Here is a 14993-nt window from a genome sequence, read left to right as displayed (position 1 = left end):
GGATGGCCTTGAGTACTCATTTAGGGAGGCCTGGCCTGGTGTGCATTTCCCTCACACCCTCTCATTTATTAGCGTGACAGTTGGGCATTGGAGCCTTTGAAAGCCACACGATGCTTTCCTCAACGAAAAGGCACACAAAACAAAAACCAGAAGGGACATTCAACCCTCCATGTCTCAAACTGATGTTTTCCCAGCGACATGAAAGCTGTGCCTCAGGAAGGGACATTGTAAAGCCCCAGCAGGTGTGAATAGAATACACAGGGGAGGAGATTTGATGAAACACCCTGCGAGCGTCGGACCTGAATACCAGTGAATAAATCCCCTATCTTTTTCCGATGTTGGGAACAGTGTAACCCAGCAGGCTCCAGATAGGTGCTCAATATTTGTCCTTTTACTTATCAGCTCTGGGGAAACGACAGCGTGTCCAGATTGTACAATACGGGGGATTTAGATAATGGGGAGCGAGCAATGGAAAACAGTCTTTTGAAGGGAATGTCAAACACAGTGTATCAGGTGATGTGTATTTGGGCTGGGGAGGAGCTGAAAAGGACTATTAAGCCTTATCACGGTCCTCTCTGTCAGTGGTCTCAATGAATCCAATGATACCATCCCTTATGGGCAATACAGTTGGTGAGATCCACTTAATTGAGTCTTAGCTTACGTTACTGAATGAATGACAATATGGGATCGATTCCATAACACAAAAGGGGAAAGCAAGAGTGCACATGCATGTGGTAGCCTTTATTCATTGAAATGCAGATGGAACAAGCTTCCTCTCCGTTTTCCTCTCCGTCCCTGGAAACAGTCATAGTTTCCTTCCAGACAGGCCAGAGCGTCTGTAACCAGGTCAGCTCTCAGGGCAGTATGACATAAGACAGCTCCTTTAACCCTCTAATCCACAGAGGACATTGTGACCATGGCTACTCTCAACCCTAATATGCCCCACGATCCACCACATTCACAGAGGGTGAGATGACATTTTCCCTGGAAAGGAGGAGCATGTGGAGGTGAGGCGGAGGGGTCGTTTCTGCTTGACGTCTCCAGAATCCTCCTGGTTCTGCCCCCTTGATTGCATGCATCTGGTCCTCCCATGGCAACCAGGACCAAGAAAAGTGTTGATAATTGGAGGCAGGGAACGATTCAAGATGGTTTTCATTAAAACCGTTAATCCTATTCTCTGTCAGGCTTCATTTAATAGAGGCTGGCAGACTCTGGGATTTTCCTACGGGGAATCACCTCCACCAGCAAGTCCCCCTGAAATAAACACCATTTACACATATTCAATTCCCCCAGAAACAGTCATGTGACCCCACACAGCTTATCATGCTCAGATTTCCCTAACAGGACGGAGACAGAATTGTATTAAACGCAGCTTGTTGATATAATCTCCCATCCTTTCATCGATGGAAAAAAAAGAAGAAGAGAGAATTCAACTGTTTTAATGATCTATAATAAGCGTGCTTCCGGTTCTGTGTATACTTTCCCAGAGACGGCAGGAACGGGGTCTGATTCACTGTAGACCTCATCACCAGTACAGGAACTGATAGCGCCCATTGGCTCTCAGGAGCGTGAGCCAGTTGATATGTTGGATAAACAAGCCTCTGGGGGTTAAGGCTGGGTGCAGGGTGTGTGTGCTTATCTGTGCTGTTAAAAATTAGTCCCATTTGTATTGTTCGCTCTACAGCCACCATAGACCATTAAACTGCTACCACAGACAGGGATGTGGGTGGAGGATAGGGGCAGGATGTGGAAAGAGCGGATTTTCCAGACCTGAAATCATATCCACTGTTTATTGGTATTTGATTAAGAGCACACCCGGAGATTTGTCTGTCTAAAATAGAGCAATATTTATGTAGAGTAAAGCTGTGAAGAGGTTAGCTCTATAGTTCTGTATACCCACTTAACTATAGAATAAGGACGCCATTGAGCAGTAGGTTTGTGCTGCTGATAGAATCTCTCTTTGTACAGCTCTAAAAAACAACATCTGCTGTGTTTTTATCATATCTGCAGGAGATTAACACAGACTGCAACTAAGTACTGTGAGATCTGAACTTTCGATCGAGGGAATACTGAGGGAAAATACTGCACCTTCAAATCATGAGAAGGTAGAGATCGAAAAACTCTCAAACGTGAAGCGAGAAATCCCTGTAATACAGCCCCTCAACAGGAGTGTATTGTGGTAATCAAGTTTGGGTTCCAGAGCAGAGTCAGGAATAAGAGGTTTCTGCATTTTTCAGATGAATTCCTGTCTCGTTGCCATCGCATATTACTGACCATTATGTTTTTCACTTTCCACATTAATATCATAGCCATTTCTCTGCAAATTACTTTTTATTCCTAAACAGACCACACATTTTTACATATAAAAGTAAATCAGGGACTAGAACTTGACCTTGGGTGGCCCTGTGTGTTATAGTCAAAAGGCCCAAATTCAAATCACTCTAAAAGGGGTAATCCGGAGTTTAAAAAAAATGACAAAGCGGATACACCACCACTTGTTTTGGTAAACAGCGGAGGGATGGTGCTTGAGAAATAGAAACCACTCTCAAATGAATAGGCAGAGCTATGAACGCCAGGACTGACCTGACCATCTAGGAGATCAAAATGATAGTTTTAACCATGTTTTTTTTTACATTGACTTTGTTTACAAACATAGGAGTTAAACAAGCTTATATTTTGGGTTCTGATGGGTATGACAGTGGAACTAAGCTTGAGGCAATTAGAGGTTATATTCTTCAAGAATCACTGGATCTACAGTGGGGAGAACAAGTATTTGATACACTGCCGATTTTGCAGGTTTTCCTACTTACAAAGCATGTAGAGTAATTTTTTATCATAGGTACACTTCAACTGTGAGAGACGGAATCTAAAACAAAAATACAGAAAATCACATTGTATGATTTTTAAGTAATTAATTAGCATTTTATTGCATGACATAGGTATTTGATCACCTACCAACCAGTAAGAATTCCGGCTCTCACAAACCTGTTAGTTTTTCTTTAAGAAGCCCTCCTGTTCTCCACTCATTACCTGTATTAACTGCACCTGTTTGAACTCGTTACCTGTATAAAAGACACCTGTCCACACACTCAATCAAACAGACTCCAACCTCTCCACAATGGCCAAGACCAGAGAGCTGTGTAAGGACATCAGGGATAAAATTGTAGACCTGCACAAGGCTGGGATGGGCTACAGGACAATAGGCAAGCAGCTTGGTGAGAAGGCAACAACTGTTGGCGCAATTATTAGAAAATGGAAGAAGTTCAAGATGACGGTCAATCACCCTCGGTCTGGGGCTCCATGCAAGATCTCACCTCGTGGGGCATGAATGATCATGAGGAAGGTGAGGGATCAGCCCAGAACTACACGGCAGGACCTGGTCAATGACCTGAAGAGAGCTGGGACCACAGTCTCAAAGAAAACCATTAGTAACACACTACGACGTCATGGATTAAAATGCTGCAGCGCACGCAAGGTCCCCCTGCTCAAGCCAGCGCATGTCCAGGCCCGTCTGAAGTTTGCCAATGACCATCTGGATGATGCAGAGGAGGAATGGGAGAAGGTCATGTGGTCTGATGAGACAAAAATAGAGCTTTTTGGTGCGCCTTCTTCACCACACTGTCTGTGTGGGTGGACCATTTCAGTTTGTCCGTGAAACTTAAAACTTTCATCCTTCTCCACTACTGTCCCGTCGATGTGGATAGAGGGGTGCTCCCTCTGCTGTTTCCTGAAGTCCACAATCATCTTTTTAGTTTTGTTGATGTTGAGTGAGAGGTTGTTTTCCTGACACCACACTGAGTGCCCTCACCTCCTCTCTAGGCTGTCTCGTTGTTGTTGGTAATCAAGCCCACTATTGTTGTGTCGCCTGCAAACTTGATGATTGAGTTGGAGACTTGCATGGCCACGCAGTTATGGGTGAACAGGGAGTACAGGAGGGGGCTGAGCACGCACCCTTGTGGGGCCCCAGTGTTGAGGATCAGCGGGGTAGAGATGTTGTTTCCTACCTTCACCACCTGGGGGTGGCCGTCAGAAAGTCCAGGACCCAATTGCACAGGGTGGGGTTGAGACCCAGGGCCTTAAGCTTAATGATGAGCTTGGAGGGTACTACGGTGTTGAATGCTGAGCTGTAGTCAATGAACAGCATTCTTACATAGGTATTCCTCTTGTCCAGATGGGATCGGGCAATGTACAGTGTGATGGCGATTGCATCGTCTGTGGACCTGTTGGGGAGGTATGCAAACTTATATGGGTTTAGGGTGGCAGGTAAGGTGGAGGTGATATGATCCGTGACTAGTCTCTCAAAGCACTTCATGATGACAGAAGTAAGTGCTACGGGGCGATAGTCATTTAGTTCAGTTATTATTGCCTTCTTTGGTACAGGAACAAAGCACGTGGGGACAGCAGACTGGGTTAGGGAGCGATTGAATATGTGCTCTGAGGCCTCGGCTAGGGATGCCGTCTGGGCCAGCAGCCTTGCGAGGGTTAACGCATTTAAATGCCTTACTCACGTTAGCCAGCAGTCCTTGGTAGCGGGCCGTGTCGGTGGCATTGTATTCTCCTCAAAGCGGGCAAAGAAGGTGTTTAGTTTGTCTGGAAGCAAGACGTCGGTGTGCATGGCCGGGTAGCTTTTTATAGTCCGTAATTTTTATTTATTTATTTATTTTACCGTTATTTTACCAGGTAAGTTGACTGAGAACACGTTCTCATTTGCAGCAACGACCTGGGGAATAGTTACAGGGGAGAGGGGGGGGGATGAATGAGCCAATTGTAAACTGGGGATTATTAGGTGACCATGATGGTTTGAGGGCCAGATTGGGAATTTAGCCAGGACACCGGGGTTAACACCCCTACTCTTACGATAAGTGCCATGGGATCTTTAATGACCTCAGAGAGTCAGGACACCCGTTTAACGTCCCATCCGAAAGACGGCACCCTACACAGGGCAGTGTCCCCAATCACTGCCCTGGGGCATTGGGATATTTTTTAGACCAGAGGAAAGAGTGCCTCCTACTGGCCCTCCAACACCACTTCCAGCAGCATCTGGTCTCCCATCCAGGGACTGACCAGGACCAACCCTGCTTAGCTTCAGAAGCAAGCCAGCAGTGGTATGCAGGGTGGTATGCTGCTGGCACATTGCCTGTAGACCCTGCCACATACACTACCATTCAAAAGATTGGTGTCACTTCGAAATGTCATTGTTTTTGAAAGAAAAACACATTTTTTGTCCATTAAAATAACATCAAATTGATCAGAAATACAGTGTAGACATTGTTAATGTTGTAAATGACTATTGTAGCTGGAAATGGCTGATTTTTAATGGAATATCTACATAGGTATACAAAGGCCCATTACCAGCAACCATCACTCCTGTGTTCCAATGGCACGTTGTGTTACCTAATCCAAGTTTATCATTTTAAAAGGCTAATTGATCATTAGAAAACCCTTTTGCAATTATATTAGCACAGCTGAAAACTGTTGTACTGATTAAAGAAGCAATAAAACTGGTCTTCAGACTAGTTGAGTATCTGGAGCATCAGCATTTGTGGGTTCGATTACAGGCTCAAAATTGCTAGAAACAAAGACCTTTCTTCTGAAACTCGTCAGTCTATTCTTGTTCTGAGAAATGATGGCTATTCCATGCGAGAAATTGCCAAGAAACTGAAGATCTGGTACAACGCTGTGTATTACTCCCTTCACAGAACAGCGCAAACTGGCTCTAACCAGAATAGAAAGAGGAGTGGCAGGCCCCGGTGCACAACTGAGCAAGAGGACAAGTACATTAGAGTGTCTAGTTTGAGAAACAGACGCCTCACAAGTCCTCAACTGGTAGCTTCAATAAATAGTACCCGCAAAACACCAGTCTCCAGGCGACTCCGGGATGCTGGCTAGTTTAAAAAAGCAATAAGGCACCTCGGGGGTTAGTGGTATATGGCCAATATACCACCTCTAAGGGCTGTATCCAGGCACTCTCCGTTGCATTGTGCAAAAGCACAACCCTTAGCCATATGCCACACCCCCTCTGACCTTATTGCTTAAATAGCTGAGAGGAAAAACCAATCACTTATAAACCCACAAAGATCCTGTATTTAGTTAAGTGATAATGCCTGAAAGCTGGTGTTTGTTGGATATATTGGCACGGGTGTTGTTCGCCGAAGGCCGGCAAACCATGCCAATATATCGAAACAAACACCGGCTTCGAGGGCATTATCACTTTTATCTAACGGGTTACTAACATATTCAAATAATGTTCAACATATTTTCATTAAAAAAGTTATTGATTCATTTATTTGTACTATTTCATTCTTCTACAAGATATAGTCCCGACACAAATCTAGGGTTGCTAGAGACGCGACCCAGTCGTTTGTTCTTTTTTTTCTATATCTATGGACGCGACCCAGTCGTTCGTTCTTTTTGTTCTGTATCTATAGACGCGACCCAGTCGTTCATTCTAAATGTTCCATTGCCATACTGACTGGCAACGTTCTTATCCCTCGCTTGCTAGCTAGCCAACTACGGCTAATTTACAGTCAAAGTGCAGCCAGAATAACAGCAAAGTAGCTGCATTTGTTTAAGCTATTTTCTAGTGACATTTATTTTGGATACATCCATAACAATGAGCTAATGATGCACTATTTCGCCAGGTATAGAGAATGTGCTCTCTCGATTGGACACTGTTGTTCAGAGGAGTTAGCCAACAACAAAGCTAACACAATCACTTCAAACTGAAGCTGGAAAGACTGCAAACTAGCTGCACTTCGTCATGATTTACCTTTTTTCAATTTACATTTCTTTGTATATATTCATAAAAATGATGTCAGCTGATTCATGATTTCGACTGGCTCTCTCGTCCCTACTCCCGACACCGACACGTTCATTACTGTGGGACAGTTGGAGATGGAATTTGAATATTGAAATAATGTTGCAAATGTCGGAGAGACAGACAGTAAGGTTTATACATATCTCCCCTGTTGAAAACTAAAAGTTAGTCTAAAAGAAATGTGAGATAATGTCTAGATTCTTTTTATAGTCGAGATCAAGTTTATAACTTCCCTGCCTGGGCTGGATGAGACAGTGGATTGCGCAGTCTGATGGAACAGAGTAAATAGGCATTTTAACGTCATAGATTTAGCCAGTGGTAACTTGTGGAATAGACACCAGCTGGAATGCGCTTTTAACCAATCAGCATTAGACCCACCCATTGTATAATGACGTGTATCAGAGTTGCAGCTCAGTCCTCATAGGTTTGGAGGTAAAATATAGATAGAAGTTAGTGGTTAAGATTTTGCCATGTAATGTACGGAAGATGTCTGAAACCAACTACAACACAGACGCTGTGGTATGTATGAGGATGTGAACCATGCTCTGAAAACCTGCTCCGTTGTTTCATCCTTTTTCTTTTTTGTTACCACAATTCATTTGGAATCGTATTGCACATGTTTTGTCTGGCTCCTCTGTTATATTGCGCAACTTCCAAACATTGCACCATTTGATCAACGTCAATATCAATGCTGCGGTGAGAGGTCTCGGCGTTCCCACATACAACCACACCTACCCACCCACGCCTGAAACTATTAAAACAAGCAGGAGTTACCAAATGACGGGAAGGACTGACGTGTTGTCTTACCTCGTAGTGTGTGTTTGTTGGGCCACAGGAACCATGGCAGTAGCAGCAGGTAGAGCAGGTAGACCAGAGACAGGGCATTGTAGCGAAACAGGCAGGCTGGGGACACACAGAGGTCAGAGGTCAGAGGACAGGCACGACACAGACAAACATCACAGTCAATGACTGATACACAGCAATATTTCTGGGTATCAGTGGTTGAATGATGTAGGTACAAATCTGTGAATTGAGGTCACATTGATGTGTGGAATTATGAAGAAATCAGAGAGGAGACAGGAAGAAAGGGTGAGGGCTGAGGCTGGGGTTGATTTACACCTCTGCCTTTCATCAACAAGTCTCCCTGACACCCTCTGACACTTGTAATTGTTTGTAACCGCATGCCTCACACATCCACACACACATCTCCCTTACTGGAAAACATCTAATGAGTCGACGTACAGGCAGAGCTTTTTCAGGTCCCTGTGAAAGCAGCAGCGCTCGCTGGACTGTGTTAACAGTAACACAGAGCTGGATGGCAGCCAACCGTGGCCTGCTCTGCACTAAACATTCCTTTAATAATAATGATTATAATAATAATAATAATAATGATGATTATTATACTGATAATACACCAGACCCTGTGATTGTCCAGGCATAATGCTGGTTACTCTGCCTGTGTTCAGTGAACTAGCTAGCTGCTGGTCATTTGTGCGGCTGCCAGAGGACACGAGGGCTTTCCAGACCACCTGCTGGGGCCCTGGGAGGGCTGCCTTCACACCCCCTCTCCTCTTCTCTCTCCTCTCCCCGGCTGAGCTCTGATATTGGAAGGGGGAGCTGGGAGCCCAGCGATCTGATCCCCTGTGCTGTGCTCAGCCCCTCTGGATCCTAACCAGGCCTGTTAGAGTCCTGCCACAACCGTCCGTCTCACAGCATTTCATCCTCCCAACCAACTCTCATCTGGCCCTCTGGGTCTGCCCCTCAGTAACCTAAAGTAGCAGGCGTGCAAAGAAACGCCTAAGCAGGGTCTGAAGAACTCAGAAGCATTACGATTTCTACCGACCCCAATGAGGGTGGCCCCACAGAGACCCAGCAGGGGGAAACAGCACTGCACTGCAGTGTCCACAGCTGACGGCTGAGAGCCCGTCCTACACATCACAACATATCCACCATAATAATACCTTGCAGTCAGTCACTGTACCCAGTACAGCACTGTGTCCCAGCCCCGCAGGCGCTCCGCCCTGGCCTACAGTCTGCTATAGATCTATAATTAACACAACCAGAATGGGAGAACAAAGACAGGCTTTGTCCTATAAGTGAGAGTCAATGAGCTAGCTAACGTGTGGCACACAGCGCTGTTTGTACTAAGGATTTCACTGGCCCCCTTGAGGGAGCCTTCCTATTAACTCCGGCTTAATTGTTAGCAAAATGGAGTCCCCCACTGGTACAACTTAAACAGTTCTCACTCTCTCCTTCTGTCATGTGGATCATATAGGAACAATATATATTTTTATATATCACACATGCAAAATGTCAAGTGTCATGTGCAGTGTAATGTCTTTAGCAAACTCAGTGGCAGAGAACCTGCCAATGATCTTGAGGATGGATCAGTTAGGCTGACAACATTGGCTGAAGGGCAAGTCACTGCGAGTTACTGTTTTGACTTAATGTTCCCATGGTTACCTCACCCTCGCATGATTTAACGTGACATAAGCTAATGCTGGGTTTCCCAAACTCGGACGTGCCCCCCACCCCCCCACCCCGCTTGCACATTTTGGGTTTTGCCTTAGCACTACACAGCTGAATCAAATAATCAAAGCTTGATGATTAATTGGTTATTTGAATCAGCTGTGTAGAGCTAGGGCAATAAACAAAACGTGCACCTGGGGGCTGATAAAAGTGACAGTCGACTCTGGTTTACTGGGTCGCTAGTCTCTGCCCGGCCAAGGGTGAGAGGTCCACCTCAGTGTGTGGTTCAAGTTCATCTTTTCAACACTGAGGAACCACGACCACAGACTGCTGCAGGGCGGCTAGGAGGTTCTATGGTCAAAGACCAGCAGCCCTGTGTCTGTCTTTAATCAGCTGGTTCTGGATCAGAGGCTGAGATCATCAGCTTCTCATCCCACAATCAACAGGCTTCGACAGAGAGCAGAGAGGGGGAATGCCCCTAGTCTGCTCTTAGTTTACTGTAAATATGTGCTGCTAAAATGTAGTAACAGCTTTTTCCTTTCTATTAGTCCCTCTCCCCGTCATTGAATCTCAAGTATCCTCGCTCAAACGTGCACACACACACACACACTCATACCCATGCACTAAACCAGCCGATGACACAGTGCCGAAAAATGGGTCGCAACTCAACTGAAGCAAGGAAAAGTTAAAAAGTCTGAGGAGTTCCTCCTGCGTTTCCTTCTGCCTATCTCCCTTCATCCATCTCCTGGACTGGCTGGCCGTCTGTTTACCTCCTCTGTAGCATATCCCCAGTGTTTCCATTCCCCTGCCTGCCTGGCTGCCTGACTGACTGCCTGAGCAGCTACACTACACTACTTATTGCACACAGCTAGGAAAGTAGAGGTCAGCAAATCAGGATTACTTTATACAGTCAGGGGCTTTATACAGTATGAACAGTGTCCACCTTTCAATTACTGAAGAATCTCCTTATTAACAATCAATGAGAGATGAGCGGTTCGGATGAGTAGTAGTAGTATTATAAGTTCTCAAACAAACACACGCTTTCACACACACCAAACATCTACCAATCAGGTGTGGCGTGAGCGTGACAGACAGAGTACTGAGATCCTGTGGTGCAGAAACAGAGAGAAATGCCATGCGATCAAGGGAGCAATTAGCCATCGAGAGAAAGAGAGGTGGAACCCACTCCTCAAAAAGCAGCACTACCTCACTCTGTTGTTCCTACAGGGTCAAAGCCCTAACATCCCAGCCTAGACTCCCACCACCAACGGCTCTAAATAGCAGAGCCCATAGACTCTCAAACTATGCATCGGATAGATTCAGGAAATTATGGTAATTGAGCTTGGAAAACCAAACAGCATGCCGCAGAGTTGGGGTCGTGACGCACCTCTGAGGAACACACTCGGAGTGTGTGTGTCCCAGCTTGGTCTGTGCCCTGTGCAGAGTCAAACACGATGAAAAGCTGGTCTCTTATGCCCAGGGCCTTATTATGTATGCTCTATGGTAAAACACCTTTGGACTACACTTACTGTAGCTGGCTCATTTAGAGGTACCATTTATACTCCGCAGACATCACACTGAATTAAGTCTGAAGCTCTAATTTGTCAATAATAAACCTGCCAATGTTGCCTTCAGAGTTGCATAGCTATTTCTGGAAATAGTTTTCAAATGGATACCTGTGTGTCTCTGGAGCACGTCTCACCATCAACCTATATTTGAATATAACTCCTCTTTATTAGAGAAAATATTAACAGTGGTTGTTTCTTGAGGGTCTTGATCACTGCCAATCTATTACCATACCAAACCATGGACCAAACTACTGACGGAATGATGCATTGCAAACTGCAAAGACTAACAGACTTGTTACACAGTACTCTCTGAAATATCTTCCCATTACATAGTTGTAGACTCAACAGTAGTCTAATCCTCAATGTCAATAGACAGTCCCACTTCATATATACAACACCCAGTCCAACTCCACCCAGTCCAACTCCTGGCCAGACAGGCTCTATGTTTCCCATCTGGCATGTCATTGTTTTATAGCTCCTGTGTTGACTGAGGGAGGAGATGTGGACTCCTTATCTCCACTGACTTACAGTCAGGGACTCTCCTGTATTGAAATGTTCTTGCCAATCTTTCCAGGGCTTTGGCAGTTTTTCCTAAACTTGAGGTTGTTTACTGTACGGCAAATAGAAAGGTCTCCACAGAGTAATCCTGCTAAGCTGACTGAACATAAACCTGCATTGGAAGAACACTGAAGCGGGAGCTGACCTTTTACACTCAGGTGGTTTTCATTTTCTGGTGGACACTCAAAATGTCATCATCTCCATTAGGCAAAGCCTATTGGGAGAATCCAAGCTGCTGATCTGATCCCTGTTTTGCTACCGTAAGATTATGTTTTCGAAAAAACAAATTGGTATGGTTTCTAAAATCGGCTTCAGTAGATAGTGGTGGTTGAATTGTTTTAACTGTATGGGCCTGTCTGTAAAGCAGTTTATCCCACATCAGCTTTAGATCAGCAGGGAATCATCTCAGATCACAGTTTTCAGTGTCTGCTGCCAGAGCCAAATCTGATTAAAAGACGTTTCCAATGTGCGAAATTGCCACAGGTCAGGAGCAACACACTCAGTGGATCTGTCTAATATCAGAGCTAACGGATCGCAATACCTTCCACCCTCCAAGCAATTACAGTGTTTTCAGTGTAGTGTAGTGGTGCTTCTGAGAACACGTGGCAAGACAATGACTGTGACAAGCAGTGTCCCAGAGAAACCAACCCAGGCAGTTAAAGGCTTCTCTCGTTCAGACAAAGCAGTGCTTTAACAAATACTAAGAGGCAGTGGCGCCAATATGATCCCTGCTCTTCGCTGCAGCTTGTCTTCCCCGGTAGTGTGGCCAAATGCCTGTTAATCAGATGGGCCGACGCCCAGTTTTCACGGACCTCACCCTGGTCCTGACAGCAGCTCCTCAATCACATCTTAGCTTCTCCCTGGAGCTAGCTGAGTCATAGCGGAGGCACGGCAACATGACTGCGTCACCAAATGTAACATGAGAGAGAAAAAATCAAATACCTAAGGCATGTCCTGCGACAAGGCAGGCACACCACAAAACACTGTCGACAGAAAGTGCCACGTGACTGCAGCTCACATGTGCATACAGAATATAGCTATCCCACCGCAGAAACACTAGACACTACACACAACCCAGACGGTTCATTGCAGCCACATCAAAGGTGATTGAAAATGACAAATAACCTTTAGCAGCAGAAAACGGAGGGAGGAAGTTAAGAAAGCGAGGGAAAACACAAGAAGCGAGGCCAACTGCGATCACTCGGTTGGTTCTGTGAGCATGTGCGCTTGCTTGCCTGCCCGGCCCAGTGAAGCCAACAGCTACAGGACTCCAGGGGCCCACAGCTGGCCCCCACAGTGACCACAGTCTACAGGTATGTGAACACAGACCAGTCCGGCATGGGTCACAGAAACAGGAAGAGAGACGGCTGGAGAGTGAAAGAGGGGGAGGGTAGGAGAGAGAGGAAAAAAGAGACAGATGGAAATGAAGAGCAAGGAGAAAGGGAGGATATAAAGAGGGAGAGGTGGGGGAGTGAGAGGGAGATGATATGGGAGAGGAGTGGGTGAGTAAGCGTCTTGGATGAGCCAAGTGGGTAAAGGGTAGTGAGAGGAGGCATAGATACTGGAACATGGAAACATCTTCGGAATGAACAGCAGGGTGCTGATGTCAAGCAAAACATCTGGGAAACTCTAAACTGGCAACTGTGTAACCGTCCTCGTCAACAGTGGCTATGAGTAATCCTGCACTATAATTGGCGCTATAACTGGACTAACTACGACGCTCAAAAAAGACAACACTATATCAATGTCTACATGTTAAAGTTTGTTAAACACAGAATGATCCTGAATGCAATCTTCTGTTTATTTCAAATTCATAATGATGGTCTGGTTCTTTCTGGGCGTAATTGCAGTCATTCAAATTTTAGCTCCATAACACTAGGTCAGATCTTCAATATCATGGATAGTTGAATGACATGTAGATCCCTCACAGAAGTTGAGTGGATTATCTACACTGCTCAAAAAAATAAAGGGAACACTTAAACAACACAATGTAACTCCAAGTCAATCACACTTCTGTGAAATCAAACTGTCCACTTAGGAAGCAACACTGATTGACAATAAATTCCACATGCTGTTGTGCAAATGGAATAGACAAAAGGTGGAAATTATAGGCAATTAGTAAGACACCCCCAAAAAAGGAATGGTTCTGCAGGTGGTGACCACACACCACTTCTCAGTTCCTATGCTTCCTGGCTGATGTTTTGGCACTTTTGAATGCTGGCGGTGCTTTCACTCTAGTGGTAGCATGAGACGGAGTCTACAACCCACACAAGTGGCTCAGGTAGTGCAGTTCATCCAGGATGGCACATCAATGCGAGCTGTGGCAAAAAGGTTTGTTGTGTCTGTCAGCGTAGTGTCCAGAGCATGGAGGCGCTACCAGGAGACAGGCCAGTACATCAGGAGACGTGGAGGAGGCCGTAGGAGGGCAACAACCCAGCAGCAGGACCGCTACCTCCGCCTTTGTGCAAGGAGGTGCACTGCCAGAGCCCTGCAAAATGACCTCCAGCAGGCCACAAATGTGCATGTGTCAGCATATGGTCTCACAAGGGGTCTGAGGATCTCATCTCGGTACCTAATGGCAGTCAGGCTACCTCTGGCGAGCACATGGAGGGCTGTGCGGCCCCACAAAGAAATGCCACCCCACACCATGACTGACCCATCGCCAAACGTCCTGCACGGTGTTGGGCTCTAAGCACAACCCCCACCTGTGGACGTCGGGCCCTCATACCACCCTCATGGAGTCTGTTTCTGACCGTTTGAGCAGACACATGCACATTTGTGGCCTGCTGGAGGTCATTTTGCAGGGCTCTGGCAGTGCACCTCCTTGCACAAAGGCGGAGGTAGCGGTCCTGTTGCTGGGTTGTTGCCCTCCTACGGCCTCCTCCACGTCTCCTGATGTACTGGCCTGTCTCCTGGTAGCGCCTCCATGCTCTGGACACTACGCTGACAGACACAGCAAACCTTTTTGCCACAGCTCGCATTGATGTGCCATCCTGGATGAGCTGCACTACCTGAGCCACTTGTGTGGGTTGTAGACTCCGTCTCATGCTACCACTAGAGTGAAAGCACCGCCAGCATTCAAAAGTGCCAAAACATCAGCCAGGAAGCATAGGAACTGAGAAGTGGTGTGTGGTCACCACCTGCAGAACCATTCCTTTTTTGGGGGTGTCTTACTAATTGCCTATAATTTCCACCTTTTGTTTATTCCATTTGCACAACAGCATGTGAAATTTATTGTCAATCAGTGTTGCTTCCTAAGTGGACAGTTTGATTTCACAGAAGTGTGATTGACTTGGAGTTACATTGTGTTGTTTAAGTGTTCCCTTTATTTTTTTGAGCAGTGTATGTCTCTCTCATACAGTGGTGTGGGTTAAATGGGTCTCTATAGATCCCTGTGACTCCTCCTGACTCTTTGGCTCTGGTTAGAATGAGTCACACAGAGGTCTTCCATTGCAGTGGTCCCAGATCTGCCGTCTTCAACATGTCTTGTGTTTTCACTACTATACAGCTGAAAGGACCCTCTTACTCAACTCAGCAGTGGAAAGTACCCTAACTAGGCTTACTACAGTCTATCAGTCTAT

The 14993-nt window shown here is 45.8% G+C and overlaps 1 protein-coding gene across 1 annotated transcript in view; it reads right to left on the bottom strand.

Annotated features, from left to right (window-relative positions):
• piezo1 (piezo-type mechanosensitive ion channel component 1) overlaps positions 1-14993 on the bottom strand; it is a 75161-nt gene that overhangs the window by 37988 nt on the left and 22180 nt on the right. The window contains exon 2 of the mRNA XM_055921262.1: positions 7625-7720. Coding sequence (XP_055777237.1) covers positions 7625-7720 — 96 coding nt within the window. The remainder of the gene's footprint in view (positions 1-7624; positions 7721-14993) is intronic.

Source organism: Salvelinus fontinalis, chromosome 4 (genome assembly GCF_029448725.1).
Source record: "Salvelinus fontinalis isolate EN_2023a chromosome 4, ASM2944872v1, whole genome shotgun sequence".
NCBI lineage: Eukaryota > Metazoa > Chordata > Actinopteri > Salmoniformes > Salmonidae > Salvelinus > Salvelinus fontinalis.
The sequence above is the reverse complement of the archived record's forward strand: the minus strand, read 5'-3'. Positions and strand labels throughout refer to the sequence as shown.